The 26,926-nt window shown below is 42.5% G+C and overlaps 1 protein-coding gene across 1 annotated transcript in view; it reads left to right on the forward strand.

The window, feature by feature from the left end:
- The window catches only part of TDRD9 (tudor domain containing 9), a 166,224-nt gene that overhangs the window by 105,991 nt on the left and 33,307 nt on the right, over positions 1 to 26,926 (forward strand). The window contains exons 10-28 of the mRNA XM_044272040.1: positions 5,314 to 5,368; positions 8,964 to 9,048; positions 12,836 to 12,893; positions 15,877 to 15,981; positions 16,067 to 16,164; positions 16,760 to 16,891; positions 18,266 to 18,428; positions 18,526 to 18,589; positions 18,677 to 18,740; positions 18,840 to 18,884; positions 19,663 to 19,716; positions 19,805 to 19,921; positions 20,161 to 20,268; positions 20,852 to 20,952; positions 21,442 to 21,612; positions 22,786 to 22,897; positions 24,135 to 24,347; positions 25,535 to 25,624; positions 26,210 to 26,470. Coding sequence (XP_044127975.1) covers positions 5,314 to 5,368; positions 8,964 to 9,048; positions 12,836 to 12,893; positions 15,877 to 15,981; positions 16,067 to 16,164; positions 16,760 to 16,891; positions 18,266 to 18,428; positions 18,526 to 18,589; positions 18,677 to 18,740; positions 18,840 to 18,884; positions 19,663 to 19,716; positions 19,805 to 19,921; positions 20,161 to 20,268; positions 20,852 to 20,952; positions 21,442 to 21,612; positions 22,786 to 22,897; positions 24,135 to 24,347; positions 25,535 to 25,624; positions 26,210 to 26,470 — 2,096 coding nt within the window. The remainder of the gene's footprint in view (positions 1 to 5,313; positions 5,369 to 8,963; positions 9,049 to 12,835; positions 12,894 to 15,876; positions 15,982 to 16,066; positions 16,165 to 16,759; positions 16,892 to 18,265; positions 18,429 to 18,525; positions 18,590 to 18,676; positions 18,741 to 18,839; positions 18,885 to 19,662; positions 19,717 to 19,804; positions 19,922 to 20,160; positions 20,269 to 20,851; positions 20,953 to 21,441; positions 21,613 to 22,785; positions 22,898 to 24,134; positions 24,348 to 25,534; positions 25,625 to 26,209; positions 26,471 to 26,926) is intronic.

A 26,926-nucleotide genomic window follows, 5' to 3' on the forward strand; every position in this document is an offset into this window, starting at 1 on the left:
ACGGAATGCCTTTAGAGGCATTTCGTTATTCATTCCATCATAATAGTCTATGGGCTGCAAAACGAATCCGTCCCGTTTCAAAATGTCAATTTTTTTTCCGCAGATTTTCTATTTTAATCAATTTTTTCCTGGAACACATCAAGGGTTAACAACAAAACAAACCTCAATATTTATAACCTTGATTCTGCAGTTTGCAGAAACACCCCATATGTGATTGTATACCGCTGTTTGGGCACACGACAGGGCACAGAAGGCAAGAAGCGCTGTATGGTTTTTGGAGGGCAGATTTTGATGGAATGGTCTTTGGGCACCATGTTGCATTTGAAAAGTCCCTGAGGTATCCCCACAGTGAAAACCCCCAAAAAGTGACCACATTTTGTAAACTACACCACCCAAGGAATTTTTAAGGGGTAGGGAGCACTTCACTGAACAGCTATTTCATAGAATTTTTAATACTTGGGTGTGAAAATATATATATAATTTTTTTTTTTTACAAGAAAATTGTTCTTTAGGCCCAAACTTTCTTTTTCACAAAAGATAACAGGAGAATATCCCCCCACAATTTGCTACCCATATTCTCCTTAATACCGTAACACTTCAATTGTGGTTGTAAACTGTTATTTAGGGATATGCCAGAACTAAGAAGGGAAGGAGCGGCATCTGGATTTTCTAACATGGAATTTTCTGTCATGGTTTTTAAGAGCAATAACTTTTTTTATTTTTTGTTGAATGAGCTGCTGAGTATACATTGGCACCATTTAAAAGGTATATTTGGATTTCTGGTTGCTTTTTATCTCATTTTTGGGAGGTAAAGTCACAAAAAAAGCCGTTTGTCATTTTTCAATTTTTTATTTTTTTTTAAAACACTGTTCACTTGATGGGGTAGATTGTGTGATATTTTTATAGATCCGGTCATTACGGATGCAATGATACCAAATATGCAAAAAATTTTTTTTTAGTTTTACACAATAAAACATTTTTAGAAAAAAATAAATCTTGTTTTTGTGTTGCCATTTTCTTAGAGACATATTTTTTTCATTTTTCTGGCTATAGTCTTGTGTGAGGGCTTGTTTTTTGCGGGACGAGGTGATTATTTTATTGCTACCGTTTTGGGGTGCATACGACTTTTTGATTTTGATATGTTTTTTGTGAGGTGACAAAAAAAGCTGTTTTTATTTTATTTTATTTTTTCAAAACGCAATTATTTATTTTTTATTAGTTTTTTTTTAACACTTTTTGTGTCTCCCATAAGGTCATACAAGACCTCTGCGGGACATTTAAAGTCATGAGCTGAGTGCTGCTGGTCACACATGCTCAGTCACTCTGCCCATAGCCAGGTCTCCAGGTCTTTGCAGTAGCATGATGGTGTAGCTGAGGAGACTCCTCCTGCAGGAGAAGATAGAAAGGGCTTTAATGTGGCAACAATTTTTATAATGGCAGTCTATGTTGTCACACTGCAACATGCTGCGACACCAAAATGTTTTTATTTTTTATTTATTTTTGGCAAATTAAATTTCTTTTGTATTTGTAGCCAAACCTAGAAATCCATTCAAAAGGGATGAGAAACATACTGTATGGACTTGGGGGAGATTTATCAAAAGTGGTGTAAGGGAAAATTGGAGTAGTTGCCCATAGCAACCAATCATTTTCCTAAGGAGTTCTGAAAAAAATGAAAGGTAGAATCTGATCGATTGCTACAGGCAACCAAACCAGTTTTCCTTTTACACCACTTTTGATAAATCTCCCCCTTGTACTTTTCCATCCAGCTGGATCGACTGATGGCTTTGGCTGAAAAAAATTGCATCTAAAACCTGCAGTAGTGGTTTTAAATACTTTGTGAAAGCATTCTTAATGGGTTGTCCCAGAATGATAAGGCTACTTTCACACTTGCGGCAGTGTGACCCGGCGGGCAGTTCCGTCGTCTGAACTGGCCGCCGGATCCGCTGACTGAAAGCATTTGTGAGACGGTTCCGGATGCGGATCCGTCTCCCAAATGCATTGCAAGGACGGATCCGTCTCTCCGCTTGTCATGCGGACCGACGGATCCGTCTTGTAAATTTTTTCACATTTTTACCGATTGCGCATGCCGGAACGACGGATCCGGCGCTGATACATTCCTTTGGGAAAAAATGCCGGATACGGCGTTCAGGCAAGTCTTCAGTTTTTTTCGCCGGAGAGAAAACCGTAGCATGCTGCGGTTTTCTCTTTTGCCTGATCAGTCAAAATGACTGAACTGAAGACATCCTGATGCAAACTGAACGGATTACTCTCCATTCAGAATGCATGGGGATAAAACTGATCAGTTCTTTTCTGGTATAGAGCCCCTGTGTCCGTTGTTTGATTCCGGCAGGCAGTTCCGTTGCCTGAACTGACTGCCTGATCAGGCAAACTGTATGCAAACGCATGCCATTTTTTCTGACTGATCAGGCATTTTTCAGACTGATCAGGATCCTGATCAGTCTGAAAAATGCCTGATCAGTCTGAAAAATGCATTGCAATACTGGATCAGTTTTTCCGGTGTCATCAGGCAAAACAAATCCGGTATTTATTTTTTTTCTCATTTTTAAAGGTCTGCGCATGCGCAGACCGGAAGGACGGGTCCGGTATTCCGCTAGACTTGCCGGATCCAGCATTCAGGCAAGTCTTCAGTTTTTTTTTTTTTGCCGGAGATAAAACCGTAGCATGCTACGGTTTTCTCTTTTGCCTGATCAGTCAAAATGATTGAACTGAAGACATCCTGATGCAAACTGAACGGATTACTCTGCATTCAGAATGCATGGGGATAAAACTGATCAGTTATTTTCCGGTATAGAGCCCCTGTGACGGAACTCTATGCCGGAAAAGAAAAACGCTAGTGTGAAAGTAGCCTTAGGATGTGCGCTAAGTTTCTGTTTAGTAAGGGTTTGACCTCTGGGAACTTGGACGACCATAAGAATATTTGAATGGAGTATTATTCTCCCCTTCAGTCAAAGTCTATGGGACTGCTAATAAAATCTGAGTACAGCACTCTATCTTCCTCATTCCCATAGACTGTCAGTGGAGCTGCAGCTTGTTTGTGTTCCCATTGCTGTGTTCAAATGGGAGATGCGAGTGCTCTATTCTTGTGGGGGTCTATGCTGTCAGACCTCTGCAGATCAGTCATTTAATAAATATTGTTTCAGTGAAGACCCCTTTAAATAAGCTGGTTATTTTAAGTATAATTTCCTAGAAGTAGCCTTCAGCTTTCATTGCTCAGTCTGTTGAATCGTACAAAGGCCCCTGAGCCCATCGGCACATTTTTTCCTAAATAGACTTGCACGAATCCAAAGCTACATAGTAATGGAGCCAGAAGGTGTATAGCTGATGCTGGAGTTTTAGTGTCATATTTGCAGCTCTTGTAAATCGTCCGTCCCTTTATCGCTCCAAGCTTTTTATGACGGGGTCATTTTGTTGATCCCTGAAAAACTAGAGGCCTGTGTTTATCCATAATGCCAATAATCCTCATATCCCATAGATAAACTCCTATTATAAAGAGCATTTTGTCCCCTGTGACACGTCATTTACTCTCGGCTGCTGAAAACTGATCTAATGGAAAGTGTTAACATGGGTTCTTGGCGTGAAACAAAAATGACTAATGCCTTGTCACAGTGTAAATCTGACATTTGCCTTGGTGCTCTTCTCATCGGATGGCAATAAAGCCTGAGAGGAGAAACAAGGTTCCTGACCAGTTTTATTGGGCGTGTTCATGGGTGCATTGAGTCGTAGTCTAATCAGACATTATTCAGGACGCTGAGCAGGCTTTTAGGTGAAGTTTTAGAGGGTAATGATTTGGCTGAAGCAAGAAGCGCATAAACTATAAGGCTGTACTGTGCGCGCTGAAAGTCGTCTATGTAGCCTGCAGTGCATTGTGAAATGTCCTTCCTGTCAGTCATTTAATTTATCTGGGCCTCTCAGCCTTAGGTTTGTTTGTGTCACAAGTCATTTGTTGTAGATCATGTAAATCACAGGCAATTATTCCATTTCCAGCGCTGGCGTTTCCACAAGGCTCTTTTGTTCCGTATTAATATGGACACTACCTTATCTGATTTGTGTAGGCTGTCATGCAGCAACTTAGATGTCTTTGTGTCTTGCATTAAAGGGGTTCTCCGTGAATTAAGAAAATGAAAATACTTCATTCTAGTGAGCAGCCATTAGAAGAAATAAAATGGCTGCTGTCCTATTAGTACACACAATCTGTCCTAATCACACAGAAGGACACGTTCCTTCACAACACTGAGATAAAGAGCTGGCTCATCCACCTCATTGTTCAGCTTGTCAGGGATTATGATCCTGAATACAGCGGATAAGATCTTCAGCTGAATCTGTATAGGAATGGAGCTCATGAGGAGACATGAAGTACAGAGAGGAGGATGTGGATAATGAGCAGCAGCACTTGTATGTATTCAGCCTCCATTACCACAGCCCCACATTACCATGTTCTGTCCTGTCTGTCCTCTCTGTACTTCATGTCTCCTCATGAACTCCATTCCTACAGATGTACAGCCTGCATCACTCACTAGAAATTCGGTGAGGGCGGAGGCTCCCTGAAATATCCGATTGAGGGGATGCTGGGACTTGGACCTCCACTGATGTGATAATGATGACCTATCCTGAGGATAAGTCCTCATTATCTTTGCCAGGATAGCCCCTTTTAAAGGTGTTGTCCAAGATTACAAAAAATCATGGACAAGCCCTCCAAAAGCCTAAAAGAAAAAAAAAATCCTGTTATAGTCTCCCCTTTTCTGTAACCAAAACTGTCACATGCACGACAATCCGTCCTACAAAAAGCAAGTCCGCCTACGATTGAGTAGGGGAACAAGCGTATTTTGATAAGGATATGCTGCGGTAATGCTGAGAAATCTGTGGGAAATTCTGTTTGAAAAGCCGTGCCCATGTGCAGGTAGCCTCAGTGAAAGGTATCTTTACTTTCAGCAGGCTCCCTTTACAGACTTTTGACACACTTCTTTTAAGCATGTATTCGGTCAAAGCATGAGAGTTGGTGCAGAAACCTAGAAATACAAGGAAGATTTTCTTTTCCAAGCAGGATGCTGTTTAGAAGCAGATCTGATACCAATTTGACAAAGCTAACAATTATCAGCGCACATCTCGCGTCTTCTTGGTGAGCTCTGTGCCATAGACTAATTATTGTTCTCGTTCCGCATGAGCTAAAAAAAACCTTCCTTTTGTTTCCCATTACGAAACAGCCTGCAGCGAAATTGTTCTTTTGGGGTCACAGTGATCAATCTGCATTACATTATATAAAAATGAGTCACTAACTGCATTTCTTACTTACAGGCTTGTATGAAATCAACTATATGCACGAACTGTTCACAAGCATGGTTCATAAAAGGTAAGTGTCCAGTCTTTCTGTCCTCTGCCCTTGACTCTTGTCATCATAGGGCTTCTTGCCCAGTTTATATTAGAAGTGAGAAAACTTGTTTTTGCAACTCAAAAGCCACATGTAAATACAGCTGTATGCAAAGTGCAGTTACATTGTGCTGGTGCCATACACCGTTCTTCAGTGCTGGATATCACATTAAGCACCTGCTATATAAGCCTACGGAACTGATGCAGATCCAGAACTACGGACCCTAAGGGATCTGCAATACACCCGGCCGGCACCCCCATAGAACTGCCTATTCTTGTCTGCAATTGCGGACAAGAATAGAACATGTTCTATTTTTGTTTGGAAGATCGGGGCCGCGCTCCGGAAATGCTGATGCAGACAGCACACTTTGTGCTGTCCGCATCTCTTCCTGCCCCATAGAGAATGAATCGGTCCGGATTCGTTCCGCAATGTTGCAGAACGGATCTGGACCCATTCAACGGACGTGTGAATGGACCCTTAACCAGGAGCTCAGAACCAGTGAACTGTTAGTATTCTGGTGCCAGCTGCCTGTGATATGGTACAGAAGTCCTCTAACGCCTTGTCATTTTTAGATATTACAAATGGTGCTGAACCACACTTGGAGAGAAGTGGTGGATTTATTTCGAAATGACGCAAAGTGGCACAAAAAACAAAAATTTATGGATACTCAAATATTCACCCTTACCGTTACCCTGCCACTTCTGTTCCATAGTTTACTAGGTGCCAGCTGGGCTCTGCATTTTGGTGTGTCCTTGACAGGCAGGAAGTACCTAGAGATATGTGCTCAGCCAATCATTCTCTTAGTTGGGTCATTCTGCAGCCTGTGATTGGCTGCTCAGGCATTTCCTGTGTGTTAAGATAGGACAAGAAAGTAGAAACCAGCAGTAGTGACCCAGTAAGTTTCAAAACGGCAGTGGTGAGGTGTGTACACTAACTTTTATTTTTCTTATGCCACTCTGAGCACTTTCTAAAGATATCCCCCCTCCCCACCACCACTGGACAAACCCCTTAAAGATATGGCTTAGTGATATGCCGCTTCCCTCAATGTTATGTGGCACGTTTATGGATTTCATCCTGGTACTACCTAATATCAATGCTATGAACGTTTGATGCCTCCATGGCACAATCGTATGGAACGCAAAAGCCAATGATTGGGGAACACGGCGGAAGTTCAGACCAGTATCTGACCTACAAAGCAACTGTCCAGATTTCCAAGAGTATCCTGGTCTGAAATTATTTAGACCAACCTATAAGAAAAAACTCAAATTGGGTGTATAAAATACACTCGGGTCTAGTATAATATACTGAGCCAACCAACGAAAAAAAACAATAACCCCATAGAGAATGCGAGAACACACATATAAAATATATATGTAGTTTATTGAGACACAATACAATTAATATAACACAAAGGCACAAGGTAAAGGAGAGTGGGACGCCCCATGTAATGGGACCGTGAGCAACCACCCTCACATATACCCGACTAACAGGGAAAAGGAGTCATAAACACTGGGTATAAAACTATAAAACCGCATAAAGATGGGAGAGCTGTAAGTTCGCCCAAAGTAAAATATAAACATATGTGTGTTGCATACATTTAGAGGATGCAACACACATATGTTTATAGGTTACTTTGGGCGAACTTACAGCTCTCCCATCTTTATGCGGTTTTATAGTTTTATACCCAGTGTTTATGACTCCTTTACCCTGTTAGTCGGGTATATGTGAGGGTGGTTGCTCACGGTCCCGTTACACGGGGCGTCCCACTCTCCTTTACCTTGTGCCTTTGTGTTATATTAATTGTATTGTGTCTCAATAAACTACATATATATTTTATATGTGTGTTCTCGCATTCTCTATGGGGTTATTGTTTTTTTTCGTTGGTTGGCGCTGAAATTATTTATTAGCACTTGTACAGTGCCCCCCACTGGACTTTTTTCGTATTTTGGTGCCTCACAACCTGGAATTAACATGGATTGTTTGAGCATTTGCATCATGTAATTTACAGAACATGCCTACAACTATGAAGATATACATTTTTTTAATTGTGAAGCAAACAACAAATAGGACAAAATAACAGAAAAAGTCAATGTGCAGAATTATTTACCCCACTAAAGTCAGTACTTTGTAGAGCCACCTTTTGTGGCAATCACAGCTCCAAGTCACTTTGGATAAGTCTCTATGAGCAGTCGCCACATCTTACCGCTGGGATTTTTGCCTATTTCTCCTTGCAGAACTGCTCCGGCTCCTTCAAGTTGGATGTTTGCGCTTGTGAACAGCAATCTTGAAGTCTAACCACAGATGTTCTATTGGATTGAGATCTGGGCTGTGACTCGGCCATTCCAACACATTTACATGTTTCCCCTTAAACCCCTCAAGTGTTGCTGTAGCCGTGTGTTTGGGGTCATTGTCCTGCTGGAAGGTGAACCTCCGCCCGAGCCTCAGATCACGCACAGAGTGGTACAGGATTTGCTCAAGAATATCCCTGTATTTATCACCATCCATCTTTCCCTCAACTCTAACCAGTTTCCCAGTCCCATCCCCATCCCCCAGCATGATGCTGCCACCAGGTCTCACTGTGGGGATGGTGTTCTTTGGGTGATGTGATGTGTCGGGTTTGCGCCAGACATAGCGTTTTCTTTGATGGCCAAAAAGTTCACTTGTAGTCTCATCAGATCAGAGAACCTTCCTCCATACATTTTGTGAGTCTCCCACATGCCTTTCCCCAAACTCACAACGTGATTGTTTTTAGCTGAAAGTAATGGCTTTCTTCTGGCCACTCTGCCATAAAGCACAACTCTATGGAGCGTACGGCTTATTGTCGTCCTATGTACAGATACTCCGGTCTCTGCTGTGGAACTCTGCAGCTCCTCCAGGGTTACCTTAAGTCTTTGTGCTGTCTCTCTGATTAATGCCCTCCTTGCCCGGTCCGTGAGTTTTGGTGGGCGGCCGTCTCTCGGCTGGTTTGCTGTTGTGCAATGTTCTTTCCATTTGGTTATGATAGATTTGATGGTGCTACTGGGGATCATCAAAGATTTGGATATTTTTTTAAAACCTAACTTGTACTTCTCAACAACATTGTCCCTTACTTGTTTGGAGAGTTCCTTGGTCTTCATGGCAGTGTTTGGTTAGTAATGTCTCTTGCTTAGGTGTTGCAGCCTCTGGGGCCTTTCAAAAAAAGGTGTGTATATGTAATGACAGATCATGTGACACTGAGATTGCACACAGGTGACATCATTTCACAAATTATGTGACTTCTGAAGGTAATTAATTTCACCAGAGCTTTTTATGGGCTTCCTAACAAAGGTGGTGAATACATACGCACATGGCAATTTTCTGTTTTCTATTTCTAAACAATAGTTTTATTTAAATATTTTTCTCATTTCACTTCACCGACTCAGACTATTGTGTTCTGATCCATCACATCAAATTCAGATGAACAAAACCTTGAACTTAAGGCTGTAATGTAACAAAACACGAAAAAAGTTGAGGGGGGTAAATACTTTTGCAGGCACTGTATGTATAGACAATACCTAAAGAATCTAGGCCTCCGCAGTGAACATGTCGTATTTTACAGATTGTACGTATACCCGTTACATTCAAGCATCACCCTTGATGAACAGAACATGGTGTTCATGACTCCCGTGTTGGGTTACAGGAAGGTATTTACTTTTTACTAAAAGACATTTCTCTATATACATACTGTATATGTGTATATCGGACCTCAGTGTGTGCTGCGTGCAGATGTAGTGTATGTTAGTTTGTCTTGGTACCATTTTTAGTTATGGTATGTATTGTCAGGTTTGCTTTTACATGGAACTGCAAACAAACTATTAGTTATCTTAGCAGGTCAATAATAGAGAGCATTTATGAGGTCATTTATCAAACTGGTGTGAAGTAGAACTGGCTTAGTTGGCCATAGCCACCAATCGGAGCCCACCTTTCATTTTGGACAGCTCCTTTGGAAAATGGAAGCTGGAATCGGATTGGTTGCTATGGGCAACTAAACCAGTTCTAATTTTTTCACCAGTTTGATAACTGACCCTCTTAGTTTTTTATGTTATTAAGTTATCTACTTCGGGTGCTTTCTGATGGGCAAGTACGGGCCATAAAACATACTGCATGTGATGGCTGAAGTTCCTGGACTGACTATGGCTTGACTGACCCAAACTAACTGTATTTTATAGGGGTTATGCCATGACTGATGTAAAAAATTAAAATAAGACATCAAACAGTACATGACAATCTCTAACAAAGCTAGAATCAGTCCTGTACCTCAGATGGACCCAGAGATCTCCCTATTCGTTAGATTTCTATTCTGTTAGATTTATTTCAGTCTGGCAGCCCAGGGGGTATGTCCTTTCTCGGGGGACATGTCCCTTCTGCTGTAGGTCCTTTCCTGTTACTACCAAAACTTCTAATAGAAGATATGACTGCAGACAATTGAAGATTTAGACTGGTGGACAAGTAATAAGGCAAAGAGCAAACAGCAGGTGGCGCTCTACAGATACATTTTATTGAATAGCTCAGTAGCTATACTAAATTGTAAATTACATGCATTTGCAAAAGTATTTGGATCCAGGTGCTGGTTTGAAAAATGTAGAATATTTTTGTAGTACAAATCTGTGGTGAGTCCCGGCCATGGCTCTGATGTCCTGTACTTGCATGATGGTGTAGGGCAGCAAACCTGTGGTCAGGCAGTAATTTCCACCACTGTAGATCACTCTGATGCTGTGAGTTTGACTGAGACGAGCAGCTGTCTGTCCGGAAAAGGCGGCTGTCACATGGAGCTTGTTTCACAGAGCACACTTGCCGTCCGAAAACAGCCTAAGGGTTTGGCTACACGATGACATTTGTTTTGCGCGACATAAAGGGTGCAGTTACACTGCAACTTGTGGAAATCTTTTGTTATGATAGTCAATGGTGTCCCATTGCGACATACTGTGACTGAGACACGACCGTTGCACAAAAATCCAACTTGGATGGATTTATGTGCAACTGTTGCGTCGCAGTGGGACACTATTGACCATCATTACAAAAGATGTTGTGTGACACTGCTGCGACAAATGTTGTGTAGCGGAGCCCTAACAGCCAGTTCACAAGGAGTTTTTATTGTGGTGTTTTTTGTGTGTTTCCGCCTCAGAATCCGCTGTAAAAAAAAATCTTCAAAAATTCATCTCAATGGGAAACGGCACTTGTTTTTTTTCCCATGACGGGGGAAAAAAACATGGAAATAAAAAAAAGTATGCCCTATCTTGGGGTGGAATGACCTCTGAATCTCCCATTGAATGAATGGTAAGCCTAATCAAACAGCTCCTTATGTGTCCATGTTTTATTATTTATTTTTTACCCACGTAACAAAATGCATGAAAAATATGTGCGAATTTAGCACTGAATTTTGTAGTCTGACTTTCAAAATCCGTTGTAAACATACCCTTAGTGTTGGTGCCTTGGTTTGCACTTCATTACAGAAGCAGAAAACATGGTAACTGACCTCAAGCCATACATATGAGGCCATAGTTGTTTTTTTCTACTGCAAGTTTCAGCAGGGAAAGGGAAACCAGCCTTTCATCGTGAGATCTGTAGGTGGCTTAGCTCCTATGGAAACAAAGGTTTGGGCATAAAACGCCAATCCTTTTTTTTTTTTTCCCCCCCTAGTCCCTGTAAATATTAGTCCACTTTTCACACTGGTGTTTTGGCTTTCCGTTTGTGAGATCCGTTCAGGGCTCTGACAATCGGTCCAAAACGGATCAGTTTTGCCCCAATGCATTCTGAATGGAAAAGGATCCGCTCAGAATGCATCAGTTCTGTCTCTATTCTGCTTTGGAGGCGGACACCAAAACGCTGCTTGCAGCGGTGTCCATCTGATGAAACGGAGCCAAACTGATCCGTCCTGACACACAATGTAAGTCAATGGGGACGGATCCGTTTTCTCGGACACAATCTGGCACAATAGAAAACGGATCCATCCTCCAATGACTTTCGATGGTGTTCAAGACTGATCCATCTTGGCTATGTTACAGATAATACAGACGGACCCGTTCTGAACGGATGCAGACAGTTGTATTATCTGAACGGATCCGTCCATGACTGATGAGTACAAAACGCGAGTGTGAAAGTAGCCTTACATTGCTGGCTAATCTCACCATAAGGGCTCATTCACATGACCGTTGCTGTCCCGTTCCTGTATTGCGGACCACATTTGCGGATCCATGCAATACATGGGCACCGTTCCGTTGTCATTTCAATGGGTCCGCAAATCCGGAGATGCGGAACGGAAACACTGCGGAGTGCTTTCTGGGGTTCCGTGCCTCCGTACCACAAAAAGAGAGAACATGCTCTATCTTTTTACGGAACGGAGGGATCGCGGACCCATTCAAGTGAATGGGTTTGCGATCCCCATGCGCCTGCCCCATGGAAGGTACCCATGCATTGCGGACCGCAATTTGCGGTTCACAGCACGGCTTCACACGGTCGTGTGAACGAGACCTAACTGGCAGATATGGCTGACTTAATGCATACAAATAATGAAGGGGGGGGGGGGGGGGGGTAGAAAATACTAAGAAATCTTTAGTGTTAGCTCTCCTCCAGAAGGAAGAAGACGGATTTATATTAGTTATATCATATTGGCTGATATAAATATGTTTTCTTCTTTGTGGAGAAGAGTTAAAGGGTTTTCTATGACTTTACAACTGATGACGTATCCACGTATCGGTGTCTGATCGGTGGGGGTCCGACACCCAGGAACTCCTCCGATCAGGTGTTTGAGAAGGAATCGCTGCTCGCAGTAGCTCAGCTTTTCCTAGGCCAGTGACAACACGTTCATCAATCACGTGGCCTAGGCGCAGCTTAGCCCCATAGAAATAGGGCTGAGCGCGATGTCAAGTACAACCGCTATACAATGTACGGCGCTGTGTTGCTCACAGGAGCGCCGATACCTTCTCAAACACCTGATCGTCGGGGGTCCTGGGTGTTGGACCCCCACTGATCACATACTGATAACCTATTCAGAGGATAGCTTATCGGTATTAAAGTCTTGGAAAACCCTTTTGATTTGTTTTCTTTTTCCCAAAAATCATTGCCTTTAGGACTTCATACACCACAGAGTTCTCTTTAATGAGAAGCAGCAACCTTTAGCAAACATGATTCAGTCACTTTTCTTTACGATGTTGTGTAAAGTATGGCTGTGCACATGCAACTTGCTCTCTCCCTTCACTTTGGGGTCCTCTTTCTGGACATAGGACCAGGTCCCTACTCTGGTGATAATGCCATAAATGTCCTAGATGGAAATACCCCTTAAACTTTTGGGGGAGACACAGTTGCAGCATAACTAAAAGTACACTTTAAATAGTAAAGCGTTTATATAGCGTTTGATTATGTTACATTCTTTTTTTGTGTGTGTGTAATCTCCTTACCTTTTCTGGCCTCTTTGTATCTGATTTTTAACAGATCATTTTATCCACAAACATTGCGGAGAGTTCAATTACTGTGCCAGATGTTAAATACGGTAGGTAGCGGTTACTCATTGGCCTTACTCTTGTTGATCAGATGTCGTCTAAGAGGAGATTTTCTCATTCATTTCTATGAGCACCCTGAACTGTCGGTGTCTATTCACACAGATGACTAGGTTACAGTGTATAACAATGGACGTTAGATTGGTGTACATTGTAATAAAGGTTTTTTTTTTGCAGGAGCGCAGCTAATATTCAGCGGGCCCCATAGCAAATTCATAGATGTGTCCCCTCCCCACCTCCTTAATGACAGTAAACTGAGGTGACAGCAGCAAGTCTATTTTTACTTGTGCAGTGATCAGGATATGGCTGTTAGTGTCATGTATCCGATCCTCTACAGAAAAGAGAAGCAACATAGAAAAGCTAGGTAGCAGAAAGACAAAAATCGTTTCTTTCCTCTTTTAAAAGGAACAGTTTTCATACCCTTGAAGGGGTCCCCTCGTCTATGAGCCCGATAGCAGCTATAGTTTCACCAATAGCTGTATGGTTTTATCATTGCACTGTCCATCATTGTTGCATTTTCTTGTTTGGTTCACAAGCAAAGATTTCTGGAATCTGTGTTGTACGGGCAGCTTGTGTTCACCCATACAGCAACCTTCAGTAAACGCTAAATGTTAGTGTTTTGACCGGTGGCGTTTGGAGCATTACGCTACTTCAGCTGTGATCGACTTTGTTTGGCCTTCTTCGGTGATTTTGAGCAGAGTAATGTATGGACTCGTACACCACACTTCCTTTAACAGATAACTAACACTTCAGACAAGTTTGTTGAAAAAAAGTTTAAAAAAGCCCCCATAAAGGGAACCTGTGGCCCCGTTTAAGGTTGTACAACAGTTACCATTTATTTATATTTCCAGTTCTGAAAACAGGACACTGCTCTTTTAATAATAATAATAACATTTATTTATATAGCGCCACCATATTCCGCAGCGCTTTACAAATTCATAGGGTTCATGTACGAAACAAAACTAACTGGCTAATATGCAACTGAAACACTAGGAGTCAGGGCCCTGCTCGCAAGAGCTTACAATCTGAGGAATTGGGGGTGACACATAAAGTACTTGATTGTGATAAGTAGGATTTGAGCTATTATTGAACTGACAGGAGTGGTGCCGGCCGATCTGCTTCGAGTTTGGGACTACTAGAGAATCGAGTTTAGGCCAGAGGAGTTGGTGGGGGATGTTTAGTCGGGGAATAGTCAGTTTAGGTAGCTTGATAAGCCTGCCTGAAAAGATGTGTTTTTAAGGCACGTTTGAAGGTGGAAAAATTGTGAATTGACCTAGTATTCCGGGGCAGAGTATGCCAGAGAGTAGGTGCAGCTCGAGAAAAGTCTTGAGGACGGGAGTGAGAGGTACGAATTATGGAGGTTATTAATCTTAGATCGCTAACAGAACAGTGAGCATGAGTAGGGTGGTAGACTGAGATGAGGGAGGAGATGTATGAAGGTGCAGCACTGTGGAGAGCTTTGTGGGTGAGAAGTTTGAACTGTATTCTGTGGTGGATGGGCAACCAGTGAAGTGACTGGCACAGACTACTTGCATCAGTGTAGCGGTTGGATGGATAGATGCAGCATTTAGGACAGACTGAAGGGGGGAGAGTTTAGTGAGAGTGAGACCGATTAGTAAGGCATTGCAGTAATCAAGACAAGAATGAATCAAGGCCACAACAAGAGTTTTTGCCATTTCCACCATAAGAAAAGGGCGGATTCTGGCGATATTCTTGAGGTGCAGACGACAAGAGCGTTTATGTGATTGAAGACAGCGGGCATGTTGCACAGGAGTTATGATAGTGCTGCAGACCAAAATTGAAATATCAAGTTTAGGTGAGTTAGGTGGGGGAAAGACAAGAAGTTCAGTTTTTGAGAGGTTCGGTTTTCGATACAGAGAGGACATGTTAGAGACAGCTGCCAGACAATTACTGGTGTTTTGGAGTAAAGCAGGGGTGATGTCAGGGGATGAAGTGTATAGTTGGGTGTTGTCAGCATAGAGATGGTATCGAAAGCCAAATCTACTGATAGTCTGTCCGATGGGGGCTGTATAGAGGGAGAAGAGTAGAGGACCTAGTACTGAGCCCTGAGGAACTCCAACATCAAGAGGAAGAGGAGAAGAAGAGACAGCGAATGATACACTAAAGGAGCAGCCAGAGAGATGGGAAGAGAACCAAGAGAGAGCAGTGTCCTTAAGGCCAATTGAGTGGAGAATGGTGAGGAGGAGTTTATGGTCTACGGCAGGGATGCTCAACCTGCGGCCCTCCAGCTGTTGTAAAACTACAACTCCCACAATGCCCTACTGTAGGATGTTCGGGCATGCTGGGAGTTGTAGTTTTGCAACAGCTGGAGGGCCGCAGGTTGAGCATGCCTGGTCTACGGTATCAAACGCTGCAGAGAGATCCAGCAGAATCAGTAGAGAATAGTCACCATTTCTTTTTGCTGTTAGGAGATCGTTAGACCCTTTAGTAAGGGCAGTTTCTGTAGAGTGAAGAGGGCGAAAGGCAGATTGTAAGGGGTCAAGAAGAGAGTTTGCAGAGAGATAGCTTATTAAGCGAGAGTAGACAAGACATTCAAGGAGTTTAGAGATGAAGGGGAGGTTAGAAACAGGTCTGTAGTTAGCAGCACAGGTTGGGTCAAGAGATGGTTTCTTTAGTAGTTGGGTGATAATACAGTGTTTGAAAGAGGAGGGAAAGATACCAGAAGAGAGAGAGAGAGGGGTTAAAAATTGTAGTTAGGTGAGTGATGACAGCCGGGGAGAGGGACTGGAGGAGGTGTGATGGAAGAGGATCACTGCTACAGGTTGTGGGTCGAGAAGAGGAGAGAAGCCTGGAGACTAATAACGCTAGTGCAAAACTAGCCATAGAAATGTATGAGATTCTCCGTTTAAGGTTGTACAACAGTTACCATTTACTTCTATTTCCAGTTCTGAAAACAGGACACTGCTCTTTGACTTGATGCATTTCTTATTCTGATTGTATGTGTTAATTCTCCAGTTATAGATTTCTGCTTGACAAAGACACTTGTGTGTGATGAAGAGACAAACTACCAGAGCTTGAGGCTGAGCTGGGCATCCAAGACTAACTGCGATCAGAGAAAAGGTACTGCAATGCTAGAAATAACATTGATGTGAAGGACGTTTCATTTACATATACTTGATGGTCATGTATTTGAACTCCCTTTAAGGCCGAGCTGGACGGGTGTCAAAAGGATATTGCTACAGACTTGTACGCAAAGACTTCTGGAATCACAACATACCTGAAAATGTGGTCCCAGAGATGCTGGTATGTTTCAGAAAGTTTCCTTTGTTTAATAAGTACATGCTTTTTTCAGCATTTATCTTCTGCTTAAAGTAGGGGTGCACAACCTGCGTCCCAGGAGCCACATGAGGCCCTCAATACCATTCTCTGTGGCTCTCAAGCATCTGGTAACAGATATGTCATGTCTTGTGGCTGCTCACATGTATCTTTCATGTATTCTCGCATTAGATGGAAGTCCTGGAAGTGTAACAATACAGTATTTTCAATACAGTACAATTTAGTTGGTATTGCCACTTCAAGTTTTATTTTCGGCCCTTGGAATTGGTTCAGTCTGACAATGTGGCCCTCAACCAGAAAAGGTTGTGCACCCTTGGCTTAAAGGGTTACACCATCTTGATGTTCATGGTTTAGCCAAAAGATATGCCATAAATGTCTGACAGGTGCACAGCCACCTCTCCACTCCCAGCAGCCGCAAGATTGGGGTTGGGGGGAGCCCTGTTTTGAAGATAGCTGAGGGTCCCAGAGATGCAACCGCACCTATCAGACATTTATGGCATATCCTGTAGATAGGAGAAGCCCTTTAGGTCACCTACTTGACTTTTTTTTTTTTTCTCATCAGCGAAGCCCTTTGGGAAGTACCATCTTGAAGGTGAAGCTGCTTGACATGGGTGAGCCAAGGGCATTGCTCGCTACAGCTCTCTCGCCTCCTAATGTTTCTGACATTGAACGCACCATACTTTTGCTCAAGGAGGTAAGTGTCTCATTATTTTAGAAGGGCAAAGCTTCAGCTGCGATGAGGTTCCTTACACTAATGTATATAGAATCTAATCAAATACTGCAAAGTATATAATTGTGGAATATGAAGGGAGTGTCCAGGATTAGAATAAAAGCTATGATTCCCCTGCTTTTTCTACATTAATGAAATGTTTTTAAAAGTGGGCATATACCTGTATACAGATTTATACAGGCCCACTCTGTTCTGCTCCCCCTAGTGGCTACTGTGTGTTGGTGAAATCTGAATAGTTATTAAATCACAGCATGCAAAAAGAGCTGAGAAATCTGAGTTCTGTAGTAAAGGAGTAGAAAGGCCCGCTTAGTCTGTCACCGGCTGAGGTCGGTCACTTCGGTGACCAGTATTTGGCTGATTGGGCAATTTGCTATGTCGGGCTGGGACCATGAAATGCAGAGCAGTGGGGATCAGAACAGCATTGGTATGGCGGTGGTGGGGGATTGGAGAGTATGGCTTCTTTTTTATTTTTAACCCATTGTGAGTGGGATAAGTGGAAAATGTAGTGGTATGTGGAGAAAAGCAATTATACGATTTTGTTTTAGAATTTTTATTTTACAGAATACACTATGGGGGGTAAATAGGATGTTAACGTTGTTTTATGGATCATTTTATTTTGTGTCTCCATATTGTACAACAGAGATGGAAGACCTGGGGACTTTTATTAGGGAGCCTCCTGCCTCTAACTGCTTAGATGTTGCCGTCATCTGAGGGGTAATACGGCCTGTTGTAATGTACTTTAATGTACAGCTAGTACATGGATGTCCCGTGTCCATTAGTGCCCTTCTATGACATCCATGTGCCATTTATACCAGAATTGCCTTGACTTGCAACCCCTGTTATACATACAGTAACTGCCTTAAATATATATAGCCATACAAACATAAGTGAAACAAGAACCTATGGGGCCCCATAAGAAAACATGGAATCGGGCTCCATTCCACCATGACCCATTTAAGTAGCAAGATCAAACCTTAGGAGGCATATAATAATGTTGGTTTTCCCAATGCACAGGGATAATGTGCACAGTGAAATTACAGTACAGACATAATGTGCACAGTCATGTCACAGTACCGTAATAAGGCTCGAAAGTATGCTAATGTGCATGGCAATGTACAGAATTAAATTGGTGATATCACAGCACAGATATAATGCAAAATGTAATACACACTTATGTTGTCCATGTACTTCACTAAGTCAAGATACTGTGTGTCTGAGTGGTGATGGGCCCTCTTGGTTATTGGGCTCCATAGCACCTGCTATACCTGGTAGTTACGTCCATGCCTACAAACCTGATAAAACCAAGTAATGTTTGACATGTTTGCTTTTGATCCACAGTTAGGGGCTCTTGCAGTCAGTGGAAAGGAGGAAGAAAACCCATATGATGGAGAGCTCACATACTTGGGGAAGGTTCTTGCACAGTTACCTGTTGACCTGCAGCTCGGAAAACTGCTTGTCCTTGGCCATGTTTTTGGATGCCTGGATGAGTGCCTCATTATCGGTAGGAGCAGAAGATTAGCTGTAAATTTGCATTTGGCTGCCAGTGCCTTGTTACCAACACTAAATGCCTGCCTTAATCTCCATTTCTGATGTCGCAGCTGCAGCACTGTCCCTCAGAAATTTCTTTGCTATGCCATTTAGGCAGCACATGGATGGATACAGGTGAATATGCAGTAGTGATGAGGCTAATTGTTCTAATTGACGCTTTTGACATAGCTAATGAATTTTTCAATAAATCTAAATTTATAGGAGCAAACTAAGTTACGCCGGGCATAGTAGAAGTGACTGCATCGCACTTGTAAATGCCTTCAGGGTAAACTTGCCAAATATGTTCTTACAGATGTACGTGTATCTAAATTTTGTAAACTGTGAGATGTGGACTGATCTTGTTTTTTTTTTTCTTCCTCTTCAGTACTGGCAAACTTGCAAGGACAGAGGCGATCTTAGACTTCCCAAGGTATGCTGGGAAGTGTTACTGGTGTTATTATACTTCATAGTCAGTTGGCCACTTAGGTTTAAAGGGGTTTTCTGGGATCTGCAAACCCCACCTTAGTTACAGATATCTCAGCTGGGAAAGAAAGTTTCTAAGCTGTTGTTTCCATTAATATGACTTTGCTGTGCATTTTTGATCATAACAGACCTGTGTTAGGGTTTTTTGCAGGGCAAGTTGAGGCACAGTTTTTCATTTTTTTTTTTTCTCCCAGCATTCACTGTCCGTTATAAATAAAGTGATAATCTTATAGTGCGGGTCGTTACAAATGCATAAATTCCAAGTCTTCTAGTAATAAAGCATAATTTTCAGTTTTTGTGTTTTGCCATTTTCACTTTCTCCCTGGCAGGGCCTAATAAGGTTCCATACATGGCAGGTCTGGAGGTCATTGTCAGGCTGATCAGTACCTTGTGATTGTATCACTGGATCGATGGGGTGACTGAGGCATAGTGAATGTGGCTTCTTAACAGTAAAACAAGTGGAACTACAGCTGTCGCTGATCCTGGTGGTCCCACGTTGATCGCATGTGCAGTTTGAGCCCATGCGATCACCGTGGCGTTGTGCGTCAAGAAAAGGCATTCCATGAAATACCTGTACCGCACAGGCGAAAGGTTAACGTGTCACTGGGTCTCATTTTAGCGGTTGACGTAGGCATGGTGAAAGGGCCTTTAGAGACAGAACACATATCTTGGTCTATGGAGTGGCATGTACAAATCTGATGATATTTCTGGTCTGTATGTTGTAGGATGAACTTGAGTGGGGCAAGTCAAATTACTTCCAGATAAAAAGAATACGAGAGGTGAGTAGTTTTAATAACTGTTGGCTAAATTTTAGTGTTTTTGCATTGTCTTCTGTCTATGTAAACTGGTGAACGTTTTCCTTGTTAGGTGGCTGCTCTATATGATGAGCTTAAAAAACGCATTGCACAGTTCAACATGCAAGTCACTCATCATCAGCCTTCCATGGATGCAGAGTACAATCACACACAGCGCTTTATTCTTCAGGTATGTATGAGATTGCGCTTGTGAAGCAGTGGATGTGTTAGCAGTAAATGAACTGTCAGTATATCGCTGAGCCCAGAAAGACCTCCTGTCCAGGGGTTTCTCCTGTTTTTGTATATGTTTATACCTGCAGGGAAACGTATGATGATCCCTATTCTAAACATGCTTGTTAAGAGGTGAAGCTATTTCGTTTCATAAATGAATAAAAAACGATACCTTTTTTTTTCCTAATATTTTTTTAGGTTGTGATAGCTGGAGCATTTTATCCCAATTATTTTACTTTTGGGCAATCAGACGAAGAAACTGGTATTAGAGATCTAGGTGGAAAGGACCCCAAAACGACAGTTGTGGTACGTGACGCCATGATTTCCAGATGTACATGAAAGAGGTTGTCTCAGGAAGAGTGTAAAGCCAACATGGCAATCAGCTGATTGCTGGAGGAAGCTATGTCTGCCAGTACATTTTCTGTATATTGGTCACTACATTGGAAATGTAGTATTACATGGCGACCATTCAAATGAATGTGTTCCTGCATTACTCTCTCCACCAGGGCGAGATTGGAGCTGTGGTTTTAAGGGCAGCTCTCTGTTCTGGCTAGTAGAAGGGAGCCCCAAGCAGCGCACCCTCTTCCACGACTGGCTTACATTTAGACCATTTTGACATTTTTTAGACCTAGCGTGATTGGGGAAAAGTCGCAGATTGCAGCGCAAATCACCTTTGCATCGCAATCTGTGCCAGAAATACGCCTAATATAAGCTTATTTCTGGATAGCAAATGACCCCCTTAAGCTGGAGAACATCTTTAACCATAGTAGTCTCCTCTTGCATCACTGCCGTGTATTCCAATATAGAAACTCTTAGTAATTACTAAGACATAAAGGAAAAATAATGGTAATGTGTGAATTGTTTTAATTGTCTTTCCTTTTCTGACCAGCTGAAGAATGTCCCACCCTATGGATTTCTTTACCACAAGCAGATACAGTCGCTCTTCAGACAGTGCGGTCAAGTAAAATCCATTTTGTTTGATGGCTCAAGGTAAGTAATAGTTCTCGTACTGGCAGAGTGTGCACATAAGAAAGCTTTGATTACTTTGTGCATTTGTGGCTCCCTTTGGGTCATTAAAAGGAACAAATGAACCATTTCAGAATGTGGCCCCTTGGATGATCAGCTTGTTCCTGCAGCCAGGCAGGGAATTCCCTTGCAGTGGCCTCAGATGAATGGCTGACCATGGAATACATTGTTGTCATGATGAGACACTACTACAAAACAGTTCTCCATTCTGTCTCATAGAAGTGGGGTGCTGAGCCGCAGGCCCCCTGTATATTTCCATGTTCCTTAATAAGACATGTGAATAGGCTTTTGACTTCAACTTGATAACCTAATATATTTTCATACATCACTGACAATTTTTTGCCCTACAATTTTTTTTTGGGGGTTTTCATGGTAAGATCAGCCAAATCCTTGATTTTTTAATTTTTATTTTATTTCTCTTTACTATATATATAATATATTTTTTTTCATTAGAGCATTTGTGGAATTTTCTCGCAACCCAACTGAAAGGTTTAAGACCCTTACGGCAGTATATTTGGCTCTCAAGACCGCACAACTGAAAGTGCCCCTAGCCCTTAATATCCATTCTGCGGAGACCATTGAAGAGCATTCTACAGATAACATTGCTGCTTTGAAATTAACCAGGTAAAGTGGTGTTCACGTTGCGTTTGAGCCCTAACATGGCCATATACCCCAGAAAGCCTACAAGCATATACAGTAAATGTATCCATAGGCTTCCATCCACCCGATAGAGGCCAAAAAAAGGGGTGTCCTTTTGGCTTCTATCGGTCTGGTATATCTCTTTTTATGTACAATGTGTTAGGAAAGTCTTCATACCCTTTTTTTTTTTTTTTTGTTGCTTCCTTGTGAAAAAAAAATCCCTCATCATTCTGCACTCAATAACCCATAATAAAAAAGTGAAAACAGAATGTTCAAAATATCTTTTCCTTCCTTGTGGCCACTCTGCCATAAAGCCCAGACTCCAGTACTGCAGTGATGGTTGACCTGTTGGAAGTTTTTTCCATCTGCACACAGCATCTTTGGAGCTCAGCCAGAGAGACCACTGGGTTCCTGGTCACCTCTCTTAACAAGGATCCTTAACAGCCCATTGCAGCAGATTGTTCTGTCCCCTTCTCCAGATCTGTGCCTCCACATAATCCTGTCTCTGGGCTCTACAGGCAGTTCTTTCCTCCTGGTGGCTTGGTTTTGTGATAAATGTAAGAGGGTTGGAAGACTTTATGACTGCATTGTAGTAGACTATAGTTTTCTATGCAGAGGCATATAGTGAAAAATGATTCCAGGTGTACCTTTTTTTTTTTTTTTTTTATAATAGTGGGGGTCAATGGACGATTTAATAATAATAATCACTTATATAGCACCAACACATTCTGCTGCGCTTTTCAATCATGGGTTCATGTACAAACAGAGTCATAAATAACAAGTCAACAATTAAAACAAGAGGAATGAGGGCCCTTCTCCCAAGACCTTACAATTTCGAGTACTTTATGCCTGTACAGCCCTGCCTTGAAGCACTGGGGTCCTGAGCCTCATCTGCATGTGGTTTGTATGTTTTTTTTCCCTGTATTTGTGTGGGTTTCCATTTTTGTCGCACACTCCAGAAACGTACACAACATAATTAGCCTATATTGGTCTACCTATAAAATTGGTCCCAATATGAGTGTATGATCTAGGAAGAGTAGCCCTACTGGAGACAGAGACTGATGTGAATGGTGGGAATCTCTGTACAGCACTGTGACATATGTTGGTGCTGTCCAAGCTGCCGGAAATAAATGTCTATATTGTGTTTTCTACCTTCAGAATTACTGTGGATTTTCACAAACAGACAGTAGAGCCTGTTCACATTTCCCACACTGTTAAAGAGCAGTTGGAAACCATAAAAGGGCTCATTTTATCTGTCAGTGTGACAGAGGTAAGTTTTAGAGTTTAGTTTCTTCGAACCAGCTCTGCTTAGCAATGTGAGAATCTGTGCGCTGTAATTATCACAGTGTGCAACCATTTAGTATGTACTAGAAGTATATTACTATTCACTTGCACTTTTACTGCTTCCTTTCTCCATATGGCAATGCTTTTCAGTTTTGTTAAAAAGGGTCATCACCTATCCACAGGATGGAGGATAACTATTAGATCAGTGGGGGACCCTATTGAAACCTTCAACGATCAAAAGAATGGGGGCCCCCTAAATAAATGGAGTGGCATGTTGAGCACATGCACTTCCGCTCTATTCACCTCTATGGGACTGACTCTCAGCTGTTTCTGGCAAGTCCCATAGAGATGAATGGAGTAGCAGCTAGTGACCTCGACAGTTCGCTGCATTCATTTCAATGGACCGCTGTTATTGTGATTGTGGGGAGTCCCAGCAGTAGGAACCCCACCAATCTGATAGTTAGTCTCCTATCCTGTAGCTAGGGGATAAATTCAAATTACTAGTATAATCCCTTTAAAGGGTTTCTGTCATCAGAAATGACGTTATGTATCTGGCTGACTGATATTAGCGATGTGCTAATGTCAGCAGTACATAACAGTATGCTTTAAAACTCCCTGCCTGCTGCCGTTCTCTCAAAATAAAGACTTTTAAAATTAGCTAATGAGCCTCTAGGTGCTACTGGGACGTTGCTTCAGCACCTAGAGGCTCGGTCTACTCACCCTTTGGCACGCCCAGGTCTCGTTGATTGACTGTCGAGTTCCCCTCATCGTCACGTAAATCCTGCGCCGTCCCGTTTAGTATTCGGCGCAGTGAGTGAAGGACGCTCCCCTGGTGCCGGTTTCCTCACTGTGCCTGCGCCGAAGGAAGGAAGCCGGCACCAGGAGCTCGTCCTTCACTCACTGCGCCTGCGCTGAATACTAAACTGGACGGCGCAGGCACGGGATTTACGTGACGATGAGGAAAACTCGACAGTCCATCAACTGGACCTGGGCATTAAATTTGGCTACCCTCTAATTATTCAAAGGAGCATTAGTGGCATTTACTTGTACTAACTTGGGGAATTCTCTGACATTGCCCTTAGCTAGAGCACACCTTATAGTTAATTCATTGTGCGGCTTGATGCCCAGTACTAGTAAAAATGCTTTTACATTGCATTGTCAGTGTGCCTTGCATCGGGTATCTATTAAAGTCTCTACTTATCGGTATCCTTTTTCCTTTGAAGGTGGTTGAGGTTGGCCATTTCTGGGGTTATCGTATTGATAAAAGAAATTATGATCTCCTTGGACATCTAGCTGCAGAAATCAATCGCCATGATATGATGCCTCTCTCTAGACGGCCTCACCCAGATCTGGTATGCTTGGCACCATTTAAGATTTATGACAGCCTCCAGTACTACCGAGCTCAAATACTGTACATTTCCGGAAGAGACGCCGTGGTAAGTTGTACACCTGCAACTGGTGGTTGATGACCTCCTAGTTCTGTATTTGTACAGCCTATAGAGCATGAATCTGCTTCATGGCTGCAGTTGCCACTAGGGGGAGTTTGCTGTATAGCAAGTTTTAGAGCTCCCGTTGAGTATCAAAGTAGCTGTATACATCCATATGCACTTAGCTCCCCCTAGAGGTGTCTGCAGACTTTAAGAGTTGTATCATGTACTGTTTAAAAGTAAGCAGGGGATTTGGCATATCATGGGCGCGAAATGTGATTATATATGGAGGATCAACGCCACTTTTTTTATTACTGAATTTCTCCTTAAAAATAGGTAAGGCTTTAGAGTTGCTCTGAGCTTTACACTGGAGCATCAGTTTTGACTTTGTACATTTGTTGGTGAGCTCCGTAGTTGGTAGGGCCCATTCCTGCTTTTGTTATTGAGCCCTTGGATGTCCGTAAGCACAATATTAGGAAATTGGAGGACTATACATGGTAGAGTATACATGTTGGTTGATGATTGTGTTTTTAGCATGTGTGGGTATTATTAAAGAGGACCTTTCACTAGTTTAAAAACTAAAAACTAACTATATGAGTGGGCAGAGCGGCGCCCAGGGGTCCCCCTGCACTTTCTAGTATGTCTGGGCACCGCTCCGTTCGCCCGGTATAGGCTCCGGTGTCTGCAGCTCCCTCTGTTTATTCCTCTGTTTGGTCAGAACACACAGTATTGGGGTTACGTGTACCTCAGATTCACTGATCCTACAGTGCTGAGTTGGTGAAGTCAAGTGATAGTTCTCCATGTAGTGCTGAAGGGGTTATCTTTATCAAAATGACTATAACACTTCATTTAAGTATGGATTTGAAAATTTACCGGGGTATTATGTCAATTTCAAGTTATCCCCTATCCCTAGATAGATTGGCAGCGGTCCTACTCCTGGGACCTTCCCCGATCATCACAATGTGGGGCCCTATACCGCAGAGGGCCCTGGAAACGAACTGATAAGCCTGTTGGGCGCTGACTACATTCCTGTGGGGCTGCCAGAGGTAGCGAGACTTGTATCTATTAATTGGACAGGATTAGGACAGATGTAATAGCCGTAGAATACAAAATTTGCAAAGCTATTCACTGTTCTTGAAATATACACCAGCAGTTTTTTTAAAATATTAAAAAAAATTTTTTTTTATCTTTCTCAGGTCTTCTTTGTGGATTACGGTAACCAGTCAAAAGTTGAAATGAATCTTTTGAGAGAAATTCCCAGCCATTTTCTGAATCTTCCTTTTCAGGCAAGGAGATTAGCTTTTTTCCTTGTTTTTAACTTGATATTTTCTGGTCAGCTCTGCCTTCATAACCTGTCATGCGGAGATCATTTCTCTTGAATGGTTAAAGCATTTTGCAAATGCTTTTGGATATCCCTCAGGGGAACATATGCTCTTTGCACAGACATTAAGTGTGTGTTTGCGTGTATAAAAAGTCTGCGGTTTTTCACTTCTCCAGATTGCTGTTTGACTTGCTGACAATAGAAGAGCAGTGTTCCTGAATGAAATTGCTGCTGGCAAACAATGAGTCTGTATGAGGACGAGCGATGGCATTAGCGATCCCTCCTCCCAATACTGTGGAGGAGATCTCTGCATGTAATAGTAGCGGCCTCTGACAAGCAGGCTGTTGCCGGGAAGGAACGCTTCCTTCTTGACAATCGCCTGCTAAATTGTCCTGTCTTCTATCTGTCTGCCTGCCTACATATCTGTTGAAAAAAGGCAGCACTCCAGACGTGATTGAGTGGGAAAAGTGGATCATTTATTCACCGATATGTGCTATGTTTTGGCTGCTGCCTATATATTAAAAACCCATCATATTTATTTCTGATTTAGGCCTTGGAGTTCAAAATCTGCAAAATGAGACCGTCTGCACTGTCGCTGATCTGTGGAGAACAGTGGAGTCGCGCAGCTAGTGTAAAGTTTAACTCCTTAGTCAGTGGTTTCACTCTTATGGTTAAAGTCTTCTCCATCGTACACGGCATCCTGCATGTTGATGTCTATCGATGTTGTGATTCTCTTGAGGAAGTCAGTATAAGAGACATCCTTATATCTGAGGGATTTGCAGAACCCGCAGAGGAATCTTTTGAATCAAAAGTAAGTATTATTTCTGATTACATGTTTTATGAACCAACAGTCAAAAATGCAGCAGTCACTCTCTGGTAATGGTGCAGGTCTACAAAGCTGAGATTTACTAACGTGACTGCACCTAAATTCTGTCAAAAATGTTGGCTGGACCTGGGGGGGAAGTCTCAGAGATTGATGCATATTTGGAATGGTCCTAAGGGGATTTGGTCAACTGTTCAGCCCGCCCAGCTCCTCTTGATTGATGTCACTGTTTCCTGCATCGCAGACGAAATCCTGCGTCTGCGCCGCTCACTTCTGTATCCGGCGCAGGCGCGGGACTACGTCACGGTGAGGAAGCCGGCATCAGGAGAGCAGCCTTCACTCACTGCACAGAAGACAGAGTTACTTTATTGCTTGATGCACTACTTAAAGGGGTTTTCCGGGTTCAGAGCTGAACCCGGACATACCTCCATTTTCACCCCGTCA

The sequence above is a fragment of the Bufo gargarizans genome, chromosome 11 (genome assembly GCF_014858855.1).
Source record: "Bufo gargarizans isolate SCDJY-AF-19 chromosome 11, ASM1485885v1, whole genome shotgun sequence".
Lineage (NCBI taxonomy): Eukaryota > Metazoa > Chordata > Amphibia > Anura > Bufonidae > Bufo > Bufo gargarizans.